A 25,680-nucleotide genomic window follows, 5' to 3' on the forward strand; every position below is an offset into this window, starting at 1 on the left:
AAAGACCTGAGGCTCCCCCCCCCCCCCCCCCGCCTGGTGGGGCTTGATGGGACCTCAGGACGTGTCCCCCCACAGAGCGGGGCTTGGTGGGGGAACCTCAGGTTGCGCCCCCTGCCCGGCGCTGGGCCAGGTGACCTGAGTCCATGCCCCCCGCCCGCAGGGCTTGACGGGGGTGGGGCTGGCCAGGTCTGGATCTAGCCCAATGGGGGTGGGGCTGGCCAGGTCTGGGTCTCGGGGGATTTCGAGGTGCATGTGGATGGCAGGGAATTGACTCTGGTTCCTGTGGCATGCCCCAGACTCTGACAGGAGGAAGATTTTCATACACATTTTACTGATTTTCTTTCTGACACTTCTATTATAGAGAAAGGGCAAATAGCAATATTAAAATATGTCCTCTAATTCCCTTTTAATGTGCATGAATTTCGTGCACTGGGTCACTAGTACCATATAAACAGTAATCAAAAGAGAGCTGGAGTGACTGCCAGACAAAATAGATTTTATTTTATTTTATTTATTTATTTTTTTTCAAAATAGATTTTAAAATAAAAATTGTTCCTAGATGTAAGAGGTACATTTTATAATGCTAAAAGGGCCAATCTGTCAAGAAGATAAAATCATTTAAACTTATATTCCCCTAACAACAGACACCAAAAATACTCAAAGCAAAAATGGATAGAATTGAAGGGAAAATAGACAATTCAAGAATAATTGTTGCCAAACTGGTGTGGCTCAGTGGTTGAGCATTGACCAATGAACCATTAGGTCATGGTTTGATTCCCGTTCAGGGCACATGCCCAGGTTGAGGGTTCAATCCCCAATGGGGGGTGTGCAGGAGGGAGCCCATCAATGTTTCTCTCTTGTCATTGATCTTTCTATTTCTTTCTCCTTCTGTCTTCCTCTCTGAAATTAATAAAAATACATTAAATAAGCTCACTCTTTCAGCTCTAGAAATGGAAGAATTTCAAGATCTTTATTCAGGTATAAAAAAAAAATACAGTACATTTCATGCACCAGTGTGGTCAATATATAGTCAATATCCCTAGAGCAGTTATGACAATGATAGGAAATAGAAGGTTACAGGAATTTTCAACTAAAACACCTGGATTAAAATTGTTAATCTAAATAGCAACCTTGTTATGCAAAAAATCTTACATGTTTGTGAGACCTAGACATATATAAGTGTTATTAGTAAAAAAATTAAGTAGTTATTTAAAAAGGTAGTTATTTGGTTAAAAATAAAGTCAGTGTTATCTACAATCCCCTGATGTGTAAGGGGCCTTCGGAGTGGGGACTTGAGTCATGGCCAAGGGTGAGCTGGAGGGTTTGCCTCCATCCCTGCCCCTCCCTTTGAGTGACTCCTCTTCTCCCAGGTGTGTTTGTGCTGGAACGTTCCACGTGTGGCTGAAAGGGGGAGATGCACGGAGGACTAAGGGGCTTGGGTGGGGCGGGGGCCTGCCTTCCGCAGGGTGTGCCTGAAGGACAGGGCCCGGCTGGGGTTCCCTGAGGTGCGGCAACAACGAGGTGTGAAGGGAAACGGCTTGGCTCCGTTGTGCAGTCCGAGTTGGGTTTGGACATTGGCCAGAGTTGCCAATGGCTGTGGATCATATCTTGAGTGCCTCTGAGTCCAGAGATAAGGAAGAGAGAGAGAGAGAGAGAGAGCGAGAGCGAGAGCGAGAGCGAGAGCGAGAGCGAGAGAGAGAGAGAGAGAGAGAGAGAGAGAGAGAAGGGACAGCAGGAATGAAGGACCAGGCGAGGCAGAGATGGGAAGACGTGTTCTGCTCTGGGCACATCTGTCCCCACTTCCCAGGCAAAACTAGAGGCGTGTCAGTGAGTCTCCAGTTGGGGTCACGCCCCTCCAGGCCCTCTCTGGAGGGTGGCCCTCACCCCCCTGGTCTGTCACACGTGATCGTCCGTGTCCCTCCAGGATGCATTCACAGTTGCTTCACAGTTCAGCAAGCCACTTCCCCGACACAGGCTGCGGCTCAGCGCTCAGTGCAGTACAGTAACTGGTGTGGCAGGCGGATGAGGGCCCCTGAGGACCCCTGTGGATAGCTGCCACGGCCCCTTCCTCCCTCTTCAGGGGCCTTGGAGTGGGAGGGGGCGGGGGAGGGTGTGCGGAAGTTGAAGCAGGGCAGGCGGCATGGATGGCCCTGGGCTCCCTTGGGACTGGGCTGCGGGCAGGGTCACCCACAGGTCATTCTGTCCTGCCCTTTGCCTCCAGGGAGACAGGCGCGAGGGCCTCCCCAGCCTCGCTGGGGGGTTTAGGGACCTTTGGGGGGAACACCTGTCTCTGGTAGTTGGACATCAGCTCTTTGAGGAGCTAGAGAAAACGTCTCTGCATTGGAGGTGTGGTCCTGGTGACAGGGTTACGTGGTTGTCCGAGCCCAGGCACCGCTAGCTTGGATTTTCCAGCATTTCGGGGGTAGCCACCGCGGAAACAGGGCCCTGGACATTTCAGGGACCTGGAGTTTGCTACCCAGGGTGGAGAGGTCTCTGGGACCCACAAGGAAGGGCTGCTGGGCCGGGGGGGGGGGGGGGTGTCCGTGCTGTCATTCCAGGTCAGGCCTGGTGTCCAGCTGGCTGCGGCCACAATGGTTTGGGTCCCCAGGCCCAGGGCACCCGCCCCTAATACAGCAGCTCCTCCGGGGAGTCCGTGCTGTACAGCTCGGCCAGCATCTTGAACCTGGGCCCCCAGTCGTTGAGGAAGTCGTAGTCGATGTCGGAGTCGGACGAGCCGGTGCCCAGGGAGCTGAGGGACTCGGCGATGGACTCGGAGCCCTCGTAGTCGAACAGGTGCAGCGTGTCGTAGGGCAGGCCGCTGCTGTCCTGGTCCGCCTCGTCCTTCTTCTCCTCGATCACAGCGGCCATGTCCCCGAGCTCCCCGGGCTTGGGGGGCGGCAGGTGCCGCGGCGGCTTCTGCACCTTGGCGTACACCGACGGCCGCACGTCCCGCGTGGCGCGCGGCGGCTTGGCCCCGCCGTGGCGCACCGAGTTGAGCACCGACACGTCGTAGCTGGTGGTGTCCATCTCGCCGCCGCCCTCCTCGTCGTAGGAGACCAGCTGCTCGTGGATCTCGGGGACGCTCTTGCCGTGGGCACGGTCCTGCTTCCGGAGCCGCCGCCGCAGGAAGAGGAGCACCATGATCACTGCCGGGGAGAGAGCCGTGGGTTAGCGGGCTGGCCCGGCCTCACCTGCGGCCCCGTCTCTTCCCTGGGAATTCCTGCAGTTTACAGGGTACCCTGGCCCCACACAGATGTGCGTGGGTCCAGACACCGGGTGGGTCTCGGCCCCACCCTGCCCCCATGTGGTCCTGACTGGTCGTCAGCGCCCCTGGTTGGGGGGGTGGGAAGGGAGAGGTACCCAATGGGCTTCCCTCAAGTTCATTCTCTCCTCCAGTGTCAGCCTCATCTGCCTGCATCCTCGTTTCCTCCCTTCTCACACCACTGTGGCAAACCCTGTCACCTTCTCTTCCTCCCTCCCTCCCTCCCTCCCTCTTTCCCTCTCTCCTTCTTTCCCTCTCTCCTTCCTTCCTTCCTTCCTTCCTTCCTTCCTTCCTTCCTTCCTTCCTTCCTTCCTTCCTTCCTTCCTTTCTTTTACAGATTCTTTTTCTTTCTTCCTTTTTTAAAAAAATTGATTTAAGAGCCCTAACCGGTTTGGCTCAGTGGATAGAGCGTCGGCCTGCGGACTGAAGGGTCCCAGGTTCGATTCTGGTCAAGGCCATGTACCTGGGTTGCAGGCACATCCCCAGTAGGGAGTGTGCAGGAGGCAGCTGATCGATGTTTCTCTCTCATCCATATTTCTAACTCTCTAGCCCTCTCCCTTCCTCTCTGTAAAAGATCAATAAAATATATTTAAAAATAAAATAAAAATCGATTTAAGAGAGAGAGAGGAGAGGGAGAGAGACCGAGAGAAATATCATTGTGAAAGCGCAACGTCGATCTGTTGGTTGTCTCCCATTTGCATCCCCTCTTCCTTCTGGGCTTCCTGGAAGCACCCCCCAAACAAACCACGTGCACCCCAATCCTAGGTTCTGCTTCCGGGGAAACCCAAACTAAGGCATGGCCTGAAGTGCTCCTAACCAGAAAAAAAGTGATATCCCGGCAGGAGGAACCCTCTAAAAGAGAAGAAAGCTCCTGGAGATCATCAAAACGAGACGTTTTTACACTTTGCATCTCTTTCCAAAGGGTGAACTGGATCCTCTGTTTTCAAAACAGTTTTCATGTAGATAAGTGCCAAGAATGGTGCCTGGCACACAGGAAGTTGGATATCATATAGGAAGAATTTTAAAGTGGGGGAGGGTCCTTGAGCCCTGTTTCCCCCCCCCCACCCCCCATCCTTAGGCACCCAGGGAGGTGAATTTGGCAGTCCTATCTCATTGGGGCTCAGGGTGGGGACTGGCTCAGGGCTATCCTGTGGGCTGGAGGCAGGACTGACCTGGATCCCTGGCCTCTCCCTCCCTTGGAGCAGCCACCTCCCTGTCCCCTCCCGCCCTCCGGGCACTGACCTGTGATAGTGAGGATGCAGAGGAAGATGGCTACCAGCACGGGGATGATGTTGTACCCCTGGTAGAGTTTCCCGTTGCAGAAGGTGGCCTCGCCATGCTCGTTGCACTTGCACACCGTCACAGTCAGCGTGCTGGTGCCTGTGAGGCTCGGCCTCCCGTTGTCCGAGATGAGCACAGGCAGGTGGTGGACCTTGGTATGCTCCCGGTCAAACTGCCCGTACTTGACGGTGATGTTGGCCGTGTTATCTGGAAGCACCAGGGCCTCAGAGTCAGGCTGTGCTGCCGGGAGTGCCTGTCCCCTTGTCCGCCCTGACAGTGTAGTTTGTCTCCTCCTGGGAGTCCTCCTGGATTGGGCCCGCCCATGTGCTACCTGGGGCGCCTCTGTGTTCTTTGCATACATCCTCTGCCTTACGTTTCAGCCTTTTGTTCTTCCAGAGGGGGGATATTTTGGGCAGCTCCTTGGACGTATCTTCTAAGACTGGCTTGGCCAGAATGTTAAAATCCCTGTTTTCTCTTTCTGTGGGCATCTGATATGCCTGATCCCTTCCTCCCTAACTCCACTCTAATGATAGGCGACTCTCTTTCAGCTCAGTTAATGCATGTATTGTTTTAAGCTTTGACAAATAATAATTGGGGAAATAAAGTTTTAAAAACCCTTTTAGATCGGGCCAACTTCTGAGACTCTTTCTGTTATCCCAGCAAATTGGCTAGAAAGTAAAAACAGTGCTTACGTTTCTGCCTGGGCATGCTGAGGGAATGATTACATATGGACTTGAGAATACCTGGGGCAGGCTGGGCCTGGGACTGGGCTTTGGCCCGAATGTGACTTTCCCTCCCAGCTCCAATCAATGGTGTCCTGTGCAGAACTCCCCAGGGGGCGTTTTAAACCTGCAGGCGTTCAGACCTCACCCCTTCCCAGCCACCTCCTTTCCTTGCGTCCCTATCCCCCTTCCATTGCTGACTCCGTGGCTTTGGGCAGAGGCCAGATAATCCTCCCTTTGTAGGCTCCCTGGGAGGTCATGATACTGATGGTCGGGGGAGGGCACAAGATTTGGAGGGGATATTTGGCTGCTGTGTAGGGTTGGTCCATGCAGCAAGCCAGCCAAGAGCAAAGGAGGCCATATTTTAGATTTCAAAGGAAAGCCAGTTCATTTCATGATTAAATAGCCTTGTCTATTACCCTTGAGGGTAAACAATATGGCCATTGGCACCATGGGAGAAATGAGCGCTTTCTCACTATTCCCATTTAATGCCGTAGCAGGACACTCACGCTCAGTGAATCCAAGACCAACAAGCTTGCATCCTGGCCACATGTGGGGGCTCCTTGGGGTAGCACTTAAGCTTTCCACCCCCTGCAGACCTCTGGGGGGGGGGATTGAGGTGGACCTTGGGATGGGGTGATGGGTATTTTGGCCACATTAGTTACTACTAAAGACAGCTGAATGCCGAGTGGCCTGTCGTTGACTGTCAACAGGTCACGGCCACCTTCCCTGCCCCCCAGGAGGCTGTGGCCGATCCTCTTGGTCTGCCCCCGCTCTCAGAGACCCCTTCTCCCGACTTTCCTCATCCTGACCTTGCAGTGGCTGTGTCCATACAGGGATCCTCACCAGCCACAGTTTTGCCAATCAGGGACGGGCAGGAACTCCACCCCATGCTGGGTGATGGATTGCTCTATTGAGATTTAAGGGGGATTTTAATTTTTTTTCTGAGGAAGCTGCTGAAGCTACGGAAACTTGTCTACCAGTGACCGGAGTGCAATCAACTCAGCATAATCCCACTCCTGAGCGCTTACTCATTGGAAGCTCTGATTGGCTACGACTGACATCATAGGACTCGCCTGGGCTGTGATTGGCGGACCAGATCCTGTCCCAGACCCCTAGCGGTAAGTAGTTATTGTAATTGAATTAAGACCAAGTTTTCTGATTCCTTGGCATTTCGAATTTCACATGTCCAGTTTTGACTTTTTGGAAGTGACCTCAAAGTTCCATGTCATAGAGTAATTTGTAATTATGTGGAGTAATTCAGAGATTGTGTGTGAGAAGGAATCCCTTGGCTAGTTTGGGAACCGAACTGACTGTCTGCACCCATATCTATTCTGTACGTCTAAGTCTCTTATGGGAAATGGCAGGCTATGCGGACTTGACAGTTTGGCCAGGGCACCTCTGACCATTGTAGAGGCCAATAAGGTATTTGGCAGAAGTTGTACAAAATGTGCCATGAAATGAAAACCCCAGTGAGGCCTTGCCCCCAGTTTGTTGGCTTGAGCCTTGACCCTGGCGCTTCAAGACTCAAATAACCTCCCTCCTGACCCTCCTAAGAGCCAGGTACTTCCATGTGGACGTACCGTGATTATCCGTGAGGGTGAAGTTGCTGTCCTGGGTGTTCAGGGAGAATTTGAACTTCACATTTTTTGGCGTTATGTCCGCGTCTGTTGCCAAGATTTGCACCACCAGCTGGAGTGTGGAAGATGCGGGTGGTCAGTGATGGTGTTGGGCTTGTCTGGAGTTCAGTGATGGAGACTTTGGGCTTAGACCTGACCCTGGCTGTCTCCCACCTGCAACGCTGACTTTAATGACCTCCACAAAGATACTCTTTGCACCAGCCCTCTCCCCGCCAATCTGTTCTCCGCGTATTTTCTCTGAGCCTCAGTTTCCCCACCTATACAGTAGGGATAATGTCACCTTTCCTCAGGCTGCTGTGCAGGTCACATTAAGCAACTGACTGTGGGTGGGAGGTCCTCTCTGAAGCCTGTCCCGGGTGGGCACCGCCTTGTCCTCCCACCCGAGCCAGACTCACCGTGCCCTGCTCTGCATTCTCGCACACTGTGGGCTCGTAGGGCTTGGCAAACTTTGGGGGGTTGTCGTTCACATCCAGAACTTCGATGTGGACCTGGACGATGGATTCTCTGCCCGTGGGGTTCCCTGCAGGGGGAAAGGACTTGTCACTGCAAAGGGCTCGGCTGATGTGTGGATGGGGGCTCCCGGAGGGGGGCCCTTCTCACAGGAAGAGGGGGCCATGGAAGAGAGAGGCCAGGGAGGGTATTCTGGATGAAATGAGTGGAAGAGGTGGGGGGGGGGGGGCAGGGCAAGCTTCATGCACAAGGATGCTTCCTAAAGAATTACTTGTAAGAATGAAAAGGTAATCTCAGGGAATTTAAAAAGGTTTTCATAAAATTGAGTTAAGTCATCACCAAACTAATCTAAGGATTTAATTAAGTAATTAAATTAATTTAAACAAGTATAATTTATTAAGTTAAATTACTTAATTAGAAAATGATTTAAAAGGTAAACAATGTAAGTGAGATTGGGCCAATAAATTATACCACTTTACAAGAATGAAATATGTGGCCATTTATAATGCCCATGTAAATTACATTTTCAAAATGTAATTTAAAAAACGACGGGTTAGAACCATGAGAAAATGGTTCTGAAATAAAGCTAAGTAAAAATGCAGGATAAGAGTTGATACAAATATTATAAACTTACTTCTGTAAAAATATGTATAGGAAAAGGGACCACAGAAGGTGCACTAAAGTGCTAACAGTAGTGGTCTCTGTATGGTAGGATTATGGGGGATCATTTCTTCTCCTAGTTTGTATTTTCAGTATTTTAAAAGAAACAGCAAATAACTTTTAAATTTTAAATTACTTTCAAAATTTAAAAAGCGTATGACTGTAATTAGATGGGGAAGAAAGGGCTAAAGATGGATCTGAAAACACAGGAGTCCATCACAGTTAGCCTGGCTGTCATATTGGGGATGTGGGTAGCACTGGGGGGCCTTGGCTAAGCCCCGCTTTCGCCCCCTCTCTGGGGGGTGGGGGGTGGTCTCCTGGGTGAGGCAGGAATGTTAATCTTTCTCTGCAGGGCAGTGGTGATTTTTTCATAGAGGCCAAGGGTGCAAAACTCCAACTCTTGCCTTTCCCTTTGGCGCATGTTACACCAGTTTCTGGAGAACCTAACCATCTTGGAGTTAGAACCTGCTGCAGATTTTGAATTCAACCCCCTAACTGGGACATAAAGAGCCCCCAGACAGCCTTTTCCCAAATCCACGATCATAAGAATCATGTGGCGCTTGTCCAATGCATGTTTCTTGGCCCCGTTTCTGGCTCACTGGACCTGAACCACCAGGGAGGGGTCTGAGAAGCTCTATGTTAAGAGGCGCCCCACGTGATTCTTGTCACGGGGACAGTGCTTCATAAACTGTACTGTGCATGAGATTGTGATTCCGTCTGGGGTTGGGGCACTTGGCCCTGATAACAAGGCCTCAGGGGATATGGATGCTTGCTGGTCCGTCCGCACTCGGGGATGAAGGCTGCCTAACATCCCAGCCAAGGGGTGCTTCGGTGGGAGCTTAGAAACCTCCAGAGACCCACCGTGACAGATGATGCAACTGCGAATGAAGGAAGGAAAGGAGAAAAGCCCCGGTGGCCTGGCAGATGGGGTCACGCACCTCTAGAATCCAGCTCCTTGGCCTCCACAGTCAGGTTATACCAGGGAGTGACTTCTCTGTCTACTTCTTTCTCGTTGTAAATATTCCCCTGCTTGCTTATTTGGAAGAACTGGCCCTTGTCGCTGGTCCTGCGGATGAAGTATCTGCCGGGGGGAGAGAGAATCATGGCTTTCTATTGCTCTTTGCTGAGTTCACTTCCCTAGTATGACAGACAAGGCCCTTTAGGATCTGTCCCTTGCATCCTCCTCCGTCCTCTTCTCACTGCCCATTGCCCCCCACCACCCAGAGGGGTGCAGAGAAGCGAGGTGATCCCTTTGATCTTAGCGCTGTTGTCGTCTCTGATGTGAGGGTGGTGCCTGAGACTCCATCAACAGTGCTCTCCGAGCTGAGACAGGGGCACTTTCATCACCCACCCTATAGCTGGGATTGTGCTTGTGATGAATGAAAAGATAGTTGGGCAAGAGCCAGGAAGAAATTAAAAAAAAAAAAAAAAGGAGCTGTAAGAAATAAGAAGTGAGTGAAAGAAAATTAAATTTGTGAAATAAAACTGTGAACAGTTCTTCCAGAAATCATAAACAAAGGTATGAACAGGTGAAAAGAGAAAGGAAAACTATAATTATAATAATTATTTGCCTCTACTGAAGAAAGTTCCAGAGCAAATGGAACAGAAGAAATAACAAAAGATATAATGAAAGGAAACTTTCCTGATCTGAAGAAAGGCCTGAATCTACAGATTAAGGGAGAGCTTGGCTGCTAGTCCTGACTCTGCGTTTCCCACGTACGCGCCGGGAGGTTTTCCCTTTGGGCCTGGGCCCAGTCCAGCAGCCAGAAGGACCTCAGGCCAGGACTGTCATGACCACCCCCTTCCACACCCCCTCCTCACCCAATGCTCCTCCGCGCGGCGTCGGGGTCCACGGCCAGCACCGAGCCGATGAGCGGTTTCTTCAGGTTCTCCTGCAGCTGGAAGTGGTAGAAGGGCTTCTGGAAGACGGGGGGCTCGTCCACGTCGGTGACACGGATGGTGACGCGGGCCTTGTTTTTGGCGGAGACGCTGCTTGAGTAGCGGAGGTTGATGGTCGGGTCCGTGGCCTCGATGGTGAAGCTGTACTGCTGGATGCGCTCGTAGTCCAGGGGCTGTGGAGGGAAGAGGATGGGGAGCCCCGGTTCAGAGCCCCGCATGTGGGGTGTGATCTTGCCAGCAGTCCTGCGAGGTAGTTCCGGGATGATACCCATTTTACAGATGAGGGGCTGGAGGCCTGGAGAAGTGATATTTCCCAGGCCATCAAGGGAGTGGCTGGGCGTGGCTTCCACTCAGCTGCTGCCTTGCTCCACCCTCAAGCCTGGCTCTATGCCTGGCCCTGTCCCAAATCCTGGGGACACACAGGGACCAGCCCCAGTCCTGCTCTCGAGGGGATCAAAGACTAGTGGTTCTAGCCACAGCTCCTCAAGGACGAGTCTTTTCTTATGTTTTTGCTCAAGAATCTTCTCCTGCCCTTGCCTGCTTAGTCCTCTCCTACTCACCCCTCCAGAAGCCGACTCATCTTCCTCCTTTTCTCCTGTCACTGCTGCTGGGGCTCCCTGGGATCCCCTCCCACGTAAACTGTTTACACCAAATCCTTGCCTCACGGTCTGCTTCAGGCATGACCCAGCCTAAGGCACCGATCCTTCTCTCCTCGCTACGCCGTCTCAGTGGCCGTGAGCACATGGCTAGCTCCAGGCTGCCCAGAGTGCATCTCTGATGGCCTCTGACCTGGTAGCTGCCCTGGGCGTGTCCTGGAGATGCTGGGAGCCCCCAACCCCACATGTGTCCCCATCGCACTCGGCCTGCAAACCTTTGTGGGCTTGATGATGCCCTCGTTGTGGGCGGGGTCCGTCTGGATGGTGAAGGTGTCCCTGAACTCTCCCTGCACGATGCTGTACTTGGTCATCCGGTGCTGGGGTTCGTCTGGGTCCTCAACAAACAGAGAGCCCAGGGGGCTGCCCACACGGATGTCTTCAGGCACCGTAAAGACGTAGTTGGCTGATGCGAATAGGGCGCCCCGGAGGGCATTGGGTTAATGAGATCCACAAGGCAATTGTCCCTCCTAATCCCCTAATATATTCTGATATGGGAAATGGGCATGGGAAGATAATAATAATCCTATATAATAAAAGCCTAATATACTAAGTGTCTGACCATTCATTCGACCAGTTGCTATGATGCGCACTGACCATCAGGGGGTAGGTGCTCCAACCAGTAGGTTAGCTTGCTCCTGGGGTCCGGCCGATTGGGACTGGGTGAGATGGGTCAGATATTCCCTGGAGCCCTCCCACGGTCCCTCCCTGGCCCCGATGGTGCGCCAGTGGGGTCCCTTGGGCCTGGCCTGTGCCCTCTCGCAATCCAGGACCCCTCAGGGGATGTCAGAGAGCCAGTTTCGGCCCCATCCCCACAGGCCAGGCCAAGGGACTCCACCGGTGCACGAATCCTTGCACTGGGCCTCTAGTTAATAATAATAATGCCACTGGAATTTTCAGGTTCAAGGCAAAATAGTTCTCCTCTATCTGTCCATCCATCCATCCATCCATCCATCTATCCAACTAGTTATTAAGCACCTACTGTATGCCAGGCACTTTGCTAGGGGAGTTATGCATTGATAAGAGGGACAAGGAGGCAAGTCCCGCCTTCCGGGAGCTTAAGCCATGCACAACGAGGCCACTTCAGGAAAACTGGCCTGTCCTTGGGGAGGCCGAGCCTCTGGCTTTGCCTCAGTATTAGAGGGTTCATGTGAAGAACCATCGCCTTCCTCCTCAACCCCACCCAGGGCATGTGGGAAGCTCCTGTCAGACATTTTTGGGGAGACTCAGTCTGTGGCTGGGCTCAGTGTTCTGAGTCAGGGGCAGTAGGACAGCCTTGGGAATTTGCGCAGGGTTGGGGAGCAGGGCCCCTCCTTCGCCAGAGTGACTTCCCTGAGCCCTAGGCCCACCCTGGGGCGGGGTGAGGGGTGGAGCCCTAGGTCACCACGTCTGGAGCATTCCGCCCGCTGCCCTGCCAGGGTCCCAGGGTCCCAGGGGAGGGGCTCACTCTGGGTGAAGATGGGGAAGTTGTCGTTGATGTCCTCCAGAGTGATCAGCACGGTGGTCGTGCCGGAGTCGCCGCGGAGGCCCTGAGCGTCTTGGGCTTCCACCACGATCTCGTACTTGGCCTGCGTTTCTCGGTCCAGGTTATTGACTTTGGTGAAGACGAGTCCTGCAGAAAGGGTCCCAGCAGGAGCCCTGTTACCTGGGGAGCTCGGAGAAAATGCTGGTGCCCAGGCCTTCTCCAGAGGGCCCCTGACTGTCAAGCGCCCAGGGCATTCTAGTGTGCAGCCAGGGCTGGGGGACACTGGCCAACCACCCCCTGCCGCCACCCCTGCACTTCGAGGCCAGAGCTGCCCAAACAGTTGGGTCCAATATTAGCCTGAGCTGCCGGGAGCACTGCGCCGAGAAAGAGCCTGAGGCCCCCTCTCGGCTCAGCGTAGAGGAGGGCTGTGCTGGTCCGTGTGCCCACCGCGGCGCCCCACAGGGAGGGTGTGTCTGCTGTGTATTTGCCATCCCTTCAGGCCTATCTTGCTCCGAAGACTCAGTCCTTACAGTTTTGTTTTGTTTTTTTTAAGTCCTCAGCCGAGGGTATATTTTACATTGATTTCCAGAGAGAGTGGAAAGGAGGGAGGTGGGGGTAGAGAGAGAAACATCAACAGGAGAGCGACACATCGATTGGCTGCCTCCCGCATGCGCCCCTGCTGGGGCTGGGGCACCTGCAGCAAACCTGCAACCAAGGTACGTGCCCTTGACCAGAAATCAAACCTACAACCCCTCTGTCTGAGAGCTGATGTTCTAACCACTGAGCAGCTGGCCAGGGCAGTCCTTACAGTTTTTAAAGCCACACTGAGTATATAATTACAATGGGCCATGCGCTCTCTATACATCATATCAAACTCAAGCTTCACAGGACGAATAGAAGCGTCCCATTCTGGGGTGTGGGAGCTAGGGCTCGCAGAGGTTAGTGGACTTGCCTGAGGCCTTTAGAGAAGGCGAGTGGGAGAGCTGGGCCTGGCAGTCAGGTCTGTCTGAACCTGCACCCAGAGCTGTAACCAGCTTCCACTCCTGCCTCCTGTGTCCACGCGTGGGTCCTGATTTTGTTCCCTGGACTGGAGTCCATGTCTTGGGCATCTGTCTGCTTCCTTCTGCCCTCAGCAGCCACCTTGTCTTACCATGGGATACCAGCCACCTCCTTAGGACAGTCTGGCCCAGTGGTCAGAGACCCCTGTCAGACTGGGCTTCCCTCAGCACCCACACCTGAAATATCTGCCCCCCTCTCCCTCCCTCTGAGCCACAGGAGGGTCAGTCTCACAGACCAGAGTTAGAAATGCCAAAGTATTCGTCTCCTTTCACGATGTGGTACATGACGGTGGTGTGCTCTGCCACGGTGGGGTCATCTGCATCCACTGCTGTCAGTTGGAAGACGGAGGTCCCTGTGGAGAGAGAGTCCAGGGGTTGCAGCCTTGTGACTGCCAGCCCCACCCCGTTCCCAGATGGGTGTCCCCTGAACCCCCCTCCCCCAGGGCCCCAGGGAGAAGGGCTGCTTTATTTCCTGAGGAGCCTGCATGGGGGCCAAGTGCTGGCAGCAGGGGAGGCCCAGCCTGATCGGCCTCGAAGGGGGCAGAGAGAGCAGGTGGCTTCCATTTACGGGGGAGGGAGGAAGGGGCGCATGGTGGGGTCATGAGGAGGAACCTAGGAGAGTGAGGGATGCGTCTTTCCTGCCCTGGAAGGTGAAACAAGGGCATGGGAAGAGGCCCCCACAGGGGTGGGGGTTACAGCTCTTTCCCCTTGAATACCAGGACCCCCTGCTATTAGGAAGGTCTGGTCCCAAGGCCTTGGCCGGGGCCCCTGGACTAAGGGCGGGAAGGGAACCCTTTTCAGGCACCTCCTGGAAGCTTGGGGTGGAACTGAATGAACAGTAACCTCTGGAGGCCTGTGGTCCAGGCTGGTGACACACCTGAGGTGAGGGCCCAGTCCTCGCCCCTCTCCTCCTGCATGCATCCCAGAGAGGACTCGTCTGGCCTTGGTGGCACAGCTGGCATTATTCATGTGCAAAAGCTATGCTCTTTGTCAGTCCTGAGAGTCAGAGAGTGGGTGGGGTTTGCTCTGAAAAGTAATCAGACATGTGTGCCTCTGATGGTGAAGGCTCAGTCCATGATCAGGATCAGGGCTCAGTCTATGAGCAGGATCAGGGCTCAGTCTATGGCTAGGGTCAGGGTTCAGTCCATGATCAGGATCAGGGTTCAGTCTGTGATCAGGATCAGGGCTCAGTCTATGGCTAGGGTCAGGGTTCAGTCTATGAGCAGGATCAGGGCTCAGTCTATTGTTAGGGTCAGGGTTCAGTCTGTGATCAGGATCAGGGCTCAGTCTATGGCTAGGGTCAGGGTTCAGTCCGTGATCAGGATCAGGGCTCAGTCTATGGCTGGGGTCAGGGTTCAGTCCGTGATCAGGATCAGGGCTCAGTCTATGGCTGGGGTCAGGGTTCAGTCTGTGATCAGGATCAGGGCTCAGTCTATGGCTAGGGTCAGGGTTCAGTCCGTGATCAGGATCAGGGCTCAGTCTATGGCTAGGGTCAGGGTTCAGTCTATGAGCAGGATCAGGGCTCAGTCTATGGCTAGGGTCAGGGTTCAGTCCGTGATCAGGATCAGGGCTCAGTCTATGGTTAGGGTCAGGGTTCAGTCTGTGATCAGGGTCAGGGTTCAGTTCATGAGCAGGATTAGGGCTCAGTCTATGGCTAGGGTCAGGGTTCAGTCCGTAATCAGGATCAGGGCTCAGTCTATGGTTAGGGTCAGGGTTCAGTCTATGAGCAGGATCAGGTCTCAGTCTATGGTTAGGGTCAGGGTTCAGTCTATGAGCAGGATTAGGGCTCAGTCTATGGCTGGGGTCAGGGTTCAGTCCGTGATCAGGATCAGGGCTCAGTCTATGGCTAGGGTCAGGGTTCAGTCTATGAGCAGGATCAGGGCTCAGTCTATGGCTGGGGTCAGGGTTCAGTCTGTGAGCAGGATCAGGGCTCAGTCCATGATCAGGATCAGGGCTCAGTCTATGGCTGGGGTCATTACAATCACTGCCCTAAACTCCCTGACTCCTAGCCTCAGGCATTGAAGTTGTTGATGGAGCGGTGCCTTCCGGCTGGGGATGGGGGAGGAAGAGGAGAGAGGGACAGACTGAGCACATACCCGCAGCTGACATCTCGGACACAGATGCGTTGAAAAACTGGTGAGTGAACACAGGCCAGTTGTCGTTCACGTCGTAAACTTTGATGAGGAAGTTGGAAGGAGGCTCCAGCTCCTTGTTGGTGTTCTTGTCCACTATGAGGGCAGTGAGGTGGTACTGGGAGGTCTTCTCCCTGTCCAGCCTCTCAAAGGCAAACACGTCCCCCGTGACCTCGTTGACCCGGAAGATCTTGTCAGCCGCCTCTCCTCTCAGCACGTACTTGGTGTTCTTGCGGTTCTCACTCGATATGATCTAGGAAAGAAGAGGTGCTCTGAGCTGGGACTGGGCAGCGGTGGCTGTGTGCGCATGTGCGTGTGCACATGTGAGTATGCAAGTTCCTGTGTGCATGTATGTGTGTGTATGTACACACATGCATGCTTGTGCACATGTGTGTATGTGTGGTGCTGGCCGGGGATCCAAATGGGACACTGCAATTTAAAAAAATTAAGGTATAGTTGACATACTGTATTATGTTAGTTTCAGGTGTACAACACAGTGATTCGACATTTGTATTCCTTATAATGTGATCACCATGATAAGGCTGATAACCATCTGTCACCGTACAAAGTTATGATGACAATATTGACTATTCTCCTTGTGCTGTACAGTACATCCTCATGGGTACTTCATTATTTATTTACTAGAGGCCCAGTGAACGAATTTGTGCACAGGTGGGGTCCAGCCGGCCTGGCCCCAATCGGGGCAGATCAGGGCCTGTTGGAAGGAGGAGTGGGGGAGGTTGGCTGGCCAGCCCCAACCCTGATTGGTGTGCGTGGGGGGTGCTGATCGGGGACAGAGCTGTCTGGGGGAGGGGCCGCCGGCCACTGGAGGTGGTGGGGGCTGATTGGAGGTGGGGCCCGCCCCACCCCCAATCATCCACCATCCCCATTGGCCCGCAGCCCCTCCCCCCAGGGGGTGGTCGATGGGGGGCGGGGCCAGCGGCCTGGGGGAAGGGCCATGGGTGGTTGGCCGACCAGCCCTGCCCCTGATCTGAGTAAGGGGGCCAATCTGGGATGGAGCTGGCTGGGGGGAGGGGCCACAGGTGGTTGGCTGGCCGGTCCTGCCCCTGATGGGGTGGGGGGGCCGATCTGGGGTGGGGCTGGTTGGGGGGAGGGGCCGCGGAAGGTTGGCCACTGGCCCGCCCTCTGATAAGGCCGGTTTGCTGGCCGCAGTGGGCGTCACAGCGACCGGTGGTTCTGGTCGTTATGGTGTTCGGTTGCGGGCTTTTTATATACATAGGTAACTGGAAGTTTGTACCTCTTAGTCCCCTTCACCCTTTTCATTCATTCCTCCACCGCCCTCCCCTTTGGCAGCCATCAGTTTGTTCTCTGTATCTATGAGTTTTTCTTCGGGTTTGGTTAGTCTGGCTTTTTTTAGATTTCACATGTAAGTCTCTCTCTGACTTATTTCACTGAGCATACTAGCCTCAAAGTCCTTGCATGTTGTTGCAAATGGCAAGATTTTGTTCTTTGCTATTGCTGACTAACATTCCATTATATATATGTACCACATCTTCTTTATCCATTCATCCTGCGATGGATACATGGGCTGCTCACTGATGAACAGTGAGGCTCTCACCGGTGGCCTGAAGGGACGGTCGGGGGCCCTGTGTGGGTTGCTCAGGGTTAGGATACAAGGGTAGTTCCAAACTTGGTTCCGATCGGTGTGCTGGGATCCACATGGTTAGGGTAGTGACGGGGAGTGAGTCAGCTTTGATCTGTTCTGTTAGAATTCTGCGTAAGCGTTCATTGGAATGTACCCTTCCTCCGACAGAGCGTGCTCCTACTTCCTGCTCCCAACTTCCTTTATTAGTGACATCTCACACTAGTCTGGTACCTTCGCTATAATTAATGGACCGATACTGTTACGTTATCATTGACCCAAGTACGCAGTTTATGCAGATTTTTAAAGTTTTTACTGGATGCCCCTTTTTCGTTCTCGGATCCCATCCAGGGCACCACATGGCATCCAGTCACCAGGTTTCTGTCTGCTCCTCTGGGCTGTGACAGTTTCTCAGACTTTCAGTGTTTCTGATGATGACCCTGCCCGTTTAGAGATGCCCGGGTGTAGGATGTCCTTCTGATGGAATTTATCTGACGTTTTCCCCATAATTAGGCTGAGGGTATAGATTGTGGGGAGCCCTCCTCTATAAACGTTATCACTGTAGCCCTGGCCAGTGTGGCTCAGTTGGCTGAGCAACGAGGAATCACAGGTTCAATTCCCGTAAGGGCACTTGCCTGGGTTCCAGGCTCAATCCCCAGTTAGGGGGGCGTGCAGGAGGCAGCCGATCCATGTTTCTCTCTCTCTCCCTCTCCCTTTCTCCCTCTCTGTAAAATCCATAAAAACATATAAAAAAGAATTTGTTTACTTAAAATATATTTTTAAAAAATGATCAGTATATTTGGACATAAGGTATTAATGCCCAAAGCCACGCTGACCCGTGTCTGAGGATTCAGAAGTCTGCCCAGGCCTCACGCCCATTGTCCAACCAGCTCTGTAAACAAAGGCGCTGTGCTCTGGCCTTGGTAAGCAGGGACTTCCTTCCCTCGGATGACATCTTTGGGAGTCAGGAGGTGATCCTTGGGGCCCTGTCCTTGTCCCTCCCATGTACCCTCGCTTCTATCCGGGGTGGGGACTGCATTCGGCTCCTCTGTCCCCCAGCCCAGTCCCAGGTGCCAAGTGAGCGCTGATGGCAGATGACAGCAGGCCTGATGCTCTTCCTGCTGCCGAGAGCCCTTGGGGGAGCCCGCAGAGGCTGCGTGTCGGGCTGTGTGCGACACAGGTGCCGCCTGCTCTCTGCTGATTCTCTCTGACTCATCCTGCAGGTCTCCTTGGAGCCGGCCACTCTCTTCGGCGGCTGACTCATGGCACAATTATCTCATTACAGAGGACGTGGGTGGGTTGGTGATATTTCCCTCTCTGACACAGGATTCACGTCAGGAGCCAGGAGCCTGATGCTTTCGTGCGTTCTCCTAGGGCTGTGTCCTGGGCAAGCGTCTTTTCCCCTTGAGTGGCCGCACCGAGCGATTTAAACGTCCCAGTCCCTTTTGGGAGCCAGACTAGACCCTGGGCACAGTCGGCTGGCTGTTGGCGGGGCTGTGGATGGGTTCCCCCAGCTGCTGTGGCGTTTCTGATGGGCGGCCGGACTGCGCCCTCCTCCATCCAGGGTCCTCTCTATAACCATGGGGCTCCTCCATCAGTGCTGTTTGCGGGGCTCTCTGCCTACTATCTGCTATCCCTCTAGTCTAGGGAAACTGTTTCTGTAAAAGGCCAGACAGTAAATATTTCCAGCTTCGTAGGTCATAGGGTCTTCATCACAACAACTCAAATATGCCATCGTAGCGTGAAAGCAGCCACGGCGATGTGTAAATCATGTGACTGTCCCCATAAATCTGTGTATATAAAGCCATGTGGTGGGCTGGTTCTGCCAGCCCCTATTTTAGACCACAAGCTGCAGAAGGATGGGGGCCATGCTATCTTCGCCCACCGTGGTCTCCCCAGAGCCTCGCCCGTGCTTGGCACCCTGCTTCCTCTCGTCAGTGCATTGATCTGATACTTCTGTAGACAGCCATGTTTAGATTCCAAGAAACTGACATGGTGAGGTTTTATGCACTTGAAAGAAATGCTTCCCTCACTGAACGCTCTCAAAAGACCTAGTTCATCTACCTGTCATCGTGTGTGAAATCCACCGCTAGAGCTATTCGTCTGAATTAGAGCGGTTCTGACATCAGGAACAATGTGACACAGGAAGGCCGTTCACTGTCAGTCTGAGTTCTAGGAAGGTGACTGGGGATGAGCATGTTTTAAAGAGGAAGGAAGTGGGGGTTGGAGCCCTGGAGGGCAGGTGTGTGTCAGTCAGGGACCTTGTTGTGGGTGTGCTAGAATCTGGGGAGTGGTGTAGGGTGACAGAAAACTAGGGAGGGATAGTCTGAGAGAAAGATTTTTTGGAGAAAGGGCAAAGGCCTAGGCCAGGGTTGGCCAACTATGGCCTGGATGACTAACTTGGTCACCTGCACAGTTTTGTAGAAGGCTGCTCAGGTTTTCCAACCTCTCAGATGGGAACATTTAATGGCAGGCTTGGCTGCTTCTGCCCTAAGCCCTGAACTGGTCATCTCAGCCTGTGCCTGGGGTGGCACTTCTACCAGGGATATTTGGTCCATAGACTAAGGTCTGGGAGAAAATACACCATAGCATTCACCATCATTTCCACCATAGCCACATCACTAACAACACATCACCACTACCACCATCACTCTCCTGGCCACTATTACTACCACCATCATCAACAACTTCCTCTTCCCCATCACCACCATCACCACCACCACCATGACCTTCCTTTTTATCATCACCATCACCACCACCACCACCAACACCATGACCTTCCTCTTTACCATCACCATCATTACTACCCCAACCATCACCACATCACTGCCACCATCACCTCCATGATCACCATCACCACCACCAACTTCCCCTTCATCATCACCATTATCACCATATCATCACCTGCCGGGAGCCGGTCCATCCTTGCTGTTTCAAGGGACCTGGCATATATGGCATACGGTTCTTAATATGTTTGCTCACCTTTTTGGCTCTGTGTTTTAACCAAGGTCACCTCTCCAAGAAAGGTTGAATCCCCAGGTAGGGATTTTCCCCTGAAGTTAGGGAGGGAATAAAACCCCTCAACTAAGTGCCAGGCGGGTAATTAATCCCTTTAACTACGAACAATCATGCTTAAACTACATAATCTTTTCTCCCTGGAATGGAGATAAGAAACGCCCTAACCTTTGTAATAGAGATTGATAGGATTGAATCAACTGGTATAAATACAGTTGTAACAAGACAGAAACACTCAGAACTCAGAACTTAGAACAGAATCAAGAAGACAGAACCTACACGGAGCCTAGAGACAGAAGAACTTTGCTGGAGAGAGCATGCCGGAGGATCCTGGAGAGGGACTGGCCTCGGAGCCTAGAGACAGAGCCTAGAGGGAGAACATGGCAAGGGATCCTGGACTGAACCTGACTACAGAGATTGGCAGGAGAACCTGACTGGAACCTGGACACTGAACCTGACTGGAGAGCCTGGACAGAACCTGGCTGGAGAACCTAGCGAGGGAACATGGCTACAGAACCTCGCTGGAGATCCGAAGCAGAACCTCTCTGGAGATCCAGACCAGAACTTGGCTGGAGATCTGGGCTAGAGATCCTGGCAAAGCTGCTGATCAACTGAACGCTGCCTCTGTGTCATTCCTTCTTCGCCGACTCCGTCCACACCTTTGGGGACCCCTGGACCTGCTGGGGTTGGACCCCGGCAATCACCTCCACCACCACCACCACCACCACCTTCCTCCTTCCCATCCCTATCCTTACTGCCATTACCATCACCACTACTACCACCAACATCGTCACCACCATTATCATCGTTACCACTATCATCACCACCATTATCACCACATCATCTTTCCCTTCATTATCTCAACCGCCAACACCAATACTTCTACCACCCTACCATCTCTACCACCAGAACCATTACCCTCACAACTGACACCCCCAACCCTACAGCCACCACCACCCTCACCGTGGGCCACTTGCTGCTCTGGGCCTGAGCCTTACCTTGCCCACGTGATGGGGCAGCGAGGTGTTTTTCTCTTCCTCAATGTGCATCTGGTTCCAAATCCAGTGTCTCTTCTGGCGCTGGTGGGTGGGTAGCCTGCTGGGAGTGTCCAGTTGGGCAGGGTGAGTGCCTGTGGCAGCTGCCATCAGCAGGCCTAGACAGGTGCCCACTGTGGCCAGCAGTATCAGGGGCAAATGCATCTTCCCAGGAGGCACAGATCTGGGGAAAGAGAGGAGACTCCATCAGGGCATATGGGTTACTACGCCAGTGAATGAGCAGCTCCCAGGGATAACTGAACTCCCCTGATCTGTTCACTCCTTCATCCTTCACCCTCTGCTGATGCCAGCAGCACCAGGCTCTATTCCTGCCCCAAAGAACTCCAAGTCTGGGAGGGGAAGATAGACACAGAAATAATTCCTATTAAATGTCACATGTGCTGGCGTGGCAGCAAGCGCAGGCAGCAGGCAGCCCCAGAGGAGGGCTGTTGGCAAGGTCTCCTGGAGGAGGGGGTGATGCGGATGCTGATGGTTGCTCCCTCAGCCCTATGCAGTGGGCATCCACTTACCCTCCTTTTACACCCGGAAAATCAACCTACACAGAAGTGACATTCACGTTGGAGCAGGTGGTGGGGCGGACAGTGGAACACAGTCCCAAGCACTTTGTATCATCTCCTTTAATCCTCCCAGGAGCCCTCGAGGTAGGTATAGTTATAACCCCCATGTCAGAGATGGGCTGAGGAACAGAGGGGTTTAGCAACATTTCTGAGGTCACTCAGACGGTAAGCAGCAGAGTCAGGATGGGAGCCAAGTCTGTCTGACCCAAAGGTTCATGCTTTTTCCTACTGCTCTCTTTTTTGTTTATTTATTTATTTTCCAATTAACGGTGGACCTACAATGTTATATTAGTTTCAGGTTAACAGTGGACGTACAATGTTATGTTAGTTTCAGGTTAACAGTGGATGTACCATGTTATGTTAGTTTCAGGTTAACAGTGACCTACAATGTTATATTAGTTTCAGGTTAACAGTGGATGTACCATGTTATGTTAGTTTCAGGTTAACAGTGACCTACAATGTTATATTAGTTTCAGGTTAACAGTGGATGTACCATGCTATATTAGTTTCAGGTTAACAGTGACCTACAATGTTATATTAGTTTCAGGCTAACAGTGGATGTACCATGTTATGTTAGTTTCAGGTTAACAGTGACCTACAATGTTATATTAGTTTCAGGTTAACAGTGGACGTACCATGTTATGTTAGTTTCAGGTTAACAGTGACCTACAATGTTATATTAGTTTCAGGTTAACAGTGGACGTACCATGTTATGTTAGTTTCAGGCTAACAGTGGACGTACCATGTTATGTTAGTTTCAGGTTAACAGTGGACATACCATGTTATGTTAGTTTCAGGTTAACAGTGGACGTACCATGTTATGTTAGTTTCAGGTTAACAGTGGACGTACCATGTTATGTTAGTTTCAGGTTAACAGTGGACGGACCATGTTATGTTAGTTTCAGGTGTCCAACCCCGTGGTTAGACGTCTATCTAACGTATGAAGCGATCACCCCGATAAAACTACTACCCGTCGGACACCGTTCGCAGTAATTATAATATTATCAGCTAGGTTCCCTGTGCTGCACTCTACATCGCTGTGACTATTCTGTAACTACCAGTTTATACCGAGAGGCAAAGAAAGACCCGGCAATTCCGCGTGTGGGGATTTGAAGAGACCCAGAACACAAAATCGAAAAGACGTGTGTTCATTGCAGCATTATTTGCAATAGCCAAGATATGGAAGCAGCTGAAGTGCCCAGCAGATGATTAGATAAAGAAGATGTGGCGCATATAGAAATTGAGTATGACTCAGCCATAAAAAAAGAACGAAATCTCGCCATCTGCAGCAACGTGGATGGAACTACAGGGTATTTATCAGAGTGAAATGCGTCAGACAGGGAAAGACAAATGCTGTATGATTTCACTTCTATGTGGAATCTAAAAGACAAAACAAACAAGCAGAACAGAAGCAGACTCACAGATACAGAGTATTTTGACAGTTGACAGATGAAGGGGGCTTGAGGGGTGAGCTGAGGTGGGGGGCTGATGGTCTGGGCTCGCAAGATTGGCTTCATTATTCTCAGGGCCCAGTGCAAAATTTCAATGTGGGGTTCAAAGTTATTAAGAATTTCAAGACAAAGATGGGAGAACAGGAGGCCCCCAAGCATAGGGGCCTTTCAAGTGCGGGGCCCCCGCCACTGCCCAGATTTCATGCCCTTGAAGGCAGCCCTCGGATCAGCCTGCACTGGGATCTGGGGTCACCCATTGGTGGGGGCCTGGCTCCATCCTGAAGTCCAGGAAGAGAGGCTTCCCCACCGCGCAACGGTGGATGGAGGCTCTGACCTTGGCCGTCACTGACCCCATCGGTCCTCCCTGCTGGGTCCCCTTGTCACTGACCTGCAGCCCCAGGGATGGTTCAGGGCAAGAAGGCGGGTGGGTAGTCGTGGGACCAGGGCTCCTGCCCAGAGAGACGCGGGCTTGCGGGGTGCTGGGCAGGAGGCCTCCTCCAGGGCTGTCCCCTGCAGCCGTCTAGGGGAGAGGCTGGACTCCGCACATCCCAGGAGATGTCCAAACTCTAGTGACATTTCCCCTGAGACACTGGCGCCAAGCCGGCCTCTGAGAGGGCTGAGGGTGTCTGCTCTGGGCCCGAGTAGCCTCCGGGACTGCTGACCTTAGCATCCAAAGCCCCCACCCGACGCCCATGCCTGGCCTATGAGGAAGTGGCCTGCTGGGGTCGGGGGGTGGGGCAGAGCAAGCCCCGGAATGCAGTGCCATGTGCCCAGGGGGAGGCCCGCCTGCCTCCGCGTGTCACGTCTCACGGCTCACGTTTCTTAGCCACAAACGAGGCAGGTGACGTGGAAGAGACCCGGTGCCCTTTGATGTAGGATCTGGAAAGGGCAGCCATTCCAGGCAAGAGGCAGGCAGTGAGCAGGGCCACGGGGAGGTGGGGAGTCCCGGCCAGGAAGCTGGTCCTGACTCAGGGGAGGTCGCGGGCATGACCCCTGACCCGCCCTCTCCCCTGGACACAGGCCTGGTGGGTCATTTCCTTCTTTGCCTGGAAAGGAAATACAAGTCTTGGTTCTTTCTTCCTCCCTCAAGTGAGAAGTGACTCAAAAGAGAAAGAGTCAGACAAACAGAATTGAAACTGGGAAAGAGGGAGCGATTTCAGGCCACTGAGCAGGACAGGGTGCAAGCCTTGCTGGGTGTTGAGCCCCCTGGGGCGCTGCAGTGAGAGAGACAGACAGGAGCCACCCTGGGAGCACACCCTGAGTGGGAGCACCTGGGAAATAAGTGAATGAGGAAAAGCTCAGCTAGTGATGAGAGGCGCCCGGGGGCCACAATGGAGGCTGCAGCAGAGGGGACAGCGGCTGAGCCCGAGGGGCCAGGGAAGGACTCAGAGAGATGACACTTACGACAACACCTGAGTGTCAGCCCCAGGAATTGAGGGGACGGAAGGAAATCCCAGACAGAAGGACCAGCAGGCACAAAGGCCCTGGGGTAGAAAAGCAGATCGTGTGTTTGAAGAACCAAAAGAAGGCCCCTGGGCCCTGGCCGGTCAGGCTCAGTGGATAGAATGTCGGCCTGCGGCACGTACCTGGGTTGCAGGCTCCTCCCTGGCCGGGCCCTGATTGGGGCACATGCAAGAGGCAACCAATCGATGTGTTTCTCTCACACTGATATTTCTCTGTCTTCCCCTCTCTCTTCCATTCTCTCTAAAAAAATTAATGAAAAAAATATCCTTAGGCGAGGATTAAAAAAAAACCAAAAAGGCCCTGTGGGGGTGAAAATGGGTAGGCTCTGGCCTGAACAGTTGGGGAGCAGCAGGGCCTGAGATTTGGGAGACTGGGGTGGGGGGGCTGCATGTTTGGAGGGGAGGAAACCGAAATTGCCTGCGTGCCCTGTGTCAGGTTGGAGGTGCCTCCGGAACGCCTGTGTGGCCATGGCCAGCAGCTGCTGGAGACCGGCCTGGGATTCTGGGGGAGGAAGCACGCCCCGGGCAGCTGGCGGAGGGTCGCAGTGTGTGGAGGGCGCTTAACCTGCACGCCTGGCACAGGAAGGAGAGCAGGTAGCTAGAGAGGGGAGCGGCCCAGGACAGGTGCCCCCTCTCCCCGAGTTCCCTCTTTGGTGAACTTGTCCTTCAGGGTTGAGTCCAAATATCCGCCTCTAGGGACTGTCCTTGGCCCTTGCCTCACAGCCCAGCCACTCCCGGGTCTTGCCTCTCTGGGCTCCCCCAGAGCAGGGTGACGCCGTGACCACAGGCTCCGTGGTCCACGGAACCTCGGCACCCCCCCACTTTGTCACTGTGGGACTGCACGCAGGACTCTCCGCCTCTCTGAGCCTCCATTCCATCGTCTGAACGGCGGGAACACCTGCATCTACCTCTCGGGTTGTTTCCAGGCTGAATTAGAAAATATGGGTGGCCAGTCAGCAGTAGCTGACGATGAAACGTGCATGTGTGAATCCTCATGACCTTCTGGTGCTGCCCACCCAGCACTCCCCTCACATGCAGTCACCTGGTTGGGGGATTTGCAGGCCCCCACCTGCCAGATCCACTCGCCCTGTATCTCCCCTGACCTCTGCTCTGTGTGTGTGTGTGGGGGGAGGGGTAGGGGTGGGAGGGGGGAAGGGAGGGGCGGGCCCCTGGCCTCCTGCCCTGGCTTTTGGTTTTCGGCTGTAGGGGCTCCAGCAGGGGTGCTAGGATGGAAGGGGAGAAGCGAGGTACTTCTTCCCGCGGCTCTCGATGCGGTTGATTCTTTTCTGCGGCTGCCTGTCTCCATGGTGACGG

At 53.4% G+C, this 25,680-nt stretch overlaps 1 protein-coding gene across 2 annotated transcripts in view; it reads right to left on the reverse strand.

Annotated features, from left to right (window-relative positions):
• Window positions 1-951: 951 nt before the first annotated feature.
• The window catches only part of CDH5 (cadherin 5), a 32,560-nt gene continuing 7,831 nt past the window's right edge, over window positions 952-25,680 (reverse strand). Inside the window, exons 1-12 of one of the 2 annotated variants that reach the window (XM_059667858.1) lie at window positions 23,292-23,442; window positions 20,839-21,058; window positions 15,187-15,475; window positions 13,327-13,443; window positions 12,015-12,179; window positions 10,786-10,973; window positions 9,837-10,087; window positions 8,954-9,096; window positions 7,301-7,425; window positions 6,849-6,957; window positions 4,505-4,750; window positions 952-3,146 (exon numbers count right to left, since the gene is read on the reverse strand). In XM_059667858.1, the coding sequence (XP_059523841.1) occupies window positions 2,626-3,146; window positions 4,505-4,750; window positions 6,849-6,957; window positions 7,301-7,425; window positions 8,954-9,096; window positions 9,837-10,087; window positions 10,786-10,973; window positions 12,015-12,179; window positions 13,327-13,443; window positions 15,187-15,475; window positions 20,839-21,039 (2,355 nt within the window). In that variant the 5' untranslated portion in view covers window positions 21,040-21,058; window positions 23,292-23,442 and the 3' untranslated portion in view covers window positions 952-2,625. Of the gene's footprint in view, window positions 3,147-4,504; window positions 4,751-6,848; window positions 6,958-7,300; window positions 7,426-8,953; window positions 9,097-9,836; window positions 10,088-10,785; window positions 10,974-12,014; window positions 12,180-13,326; window positions 13,444-15,186; window positions 15,476-20,838; window positions 21,059-23,291; window positions 23,443-25,680 lie in introns of those variants that run through there. The other variant, XM_059667860.1, reaches the window with a different exon arrangement.

The sequence above is a fragment of the Myotis daubentonii genome, chromosome 15, assembly GCF_963259705.1.
Source record: "Myotis daubentonii chromosome 15, mMyoDau2.1, whole genome shotgun sequence".
Classification (NCBI taxonomy): domain Eukaryota; kingdom Metazoa; phylum Chordata; class Mammalia; order Chiroptera; family Vespertilionidae; genus Myotis; species Myotis daubentonii.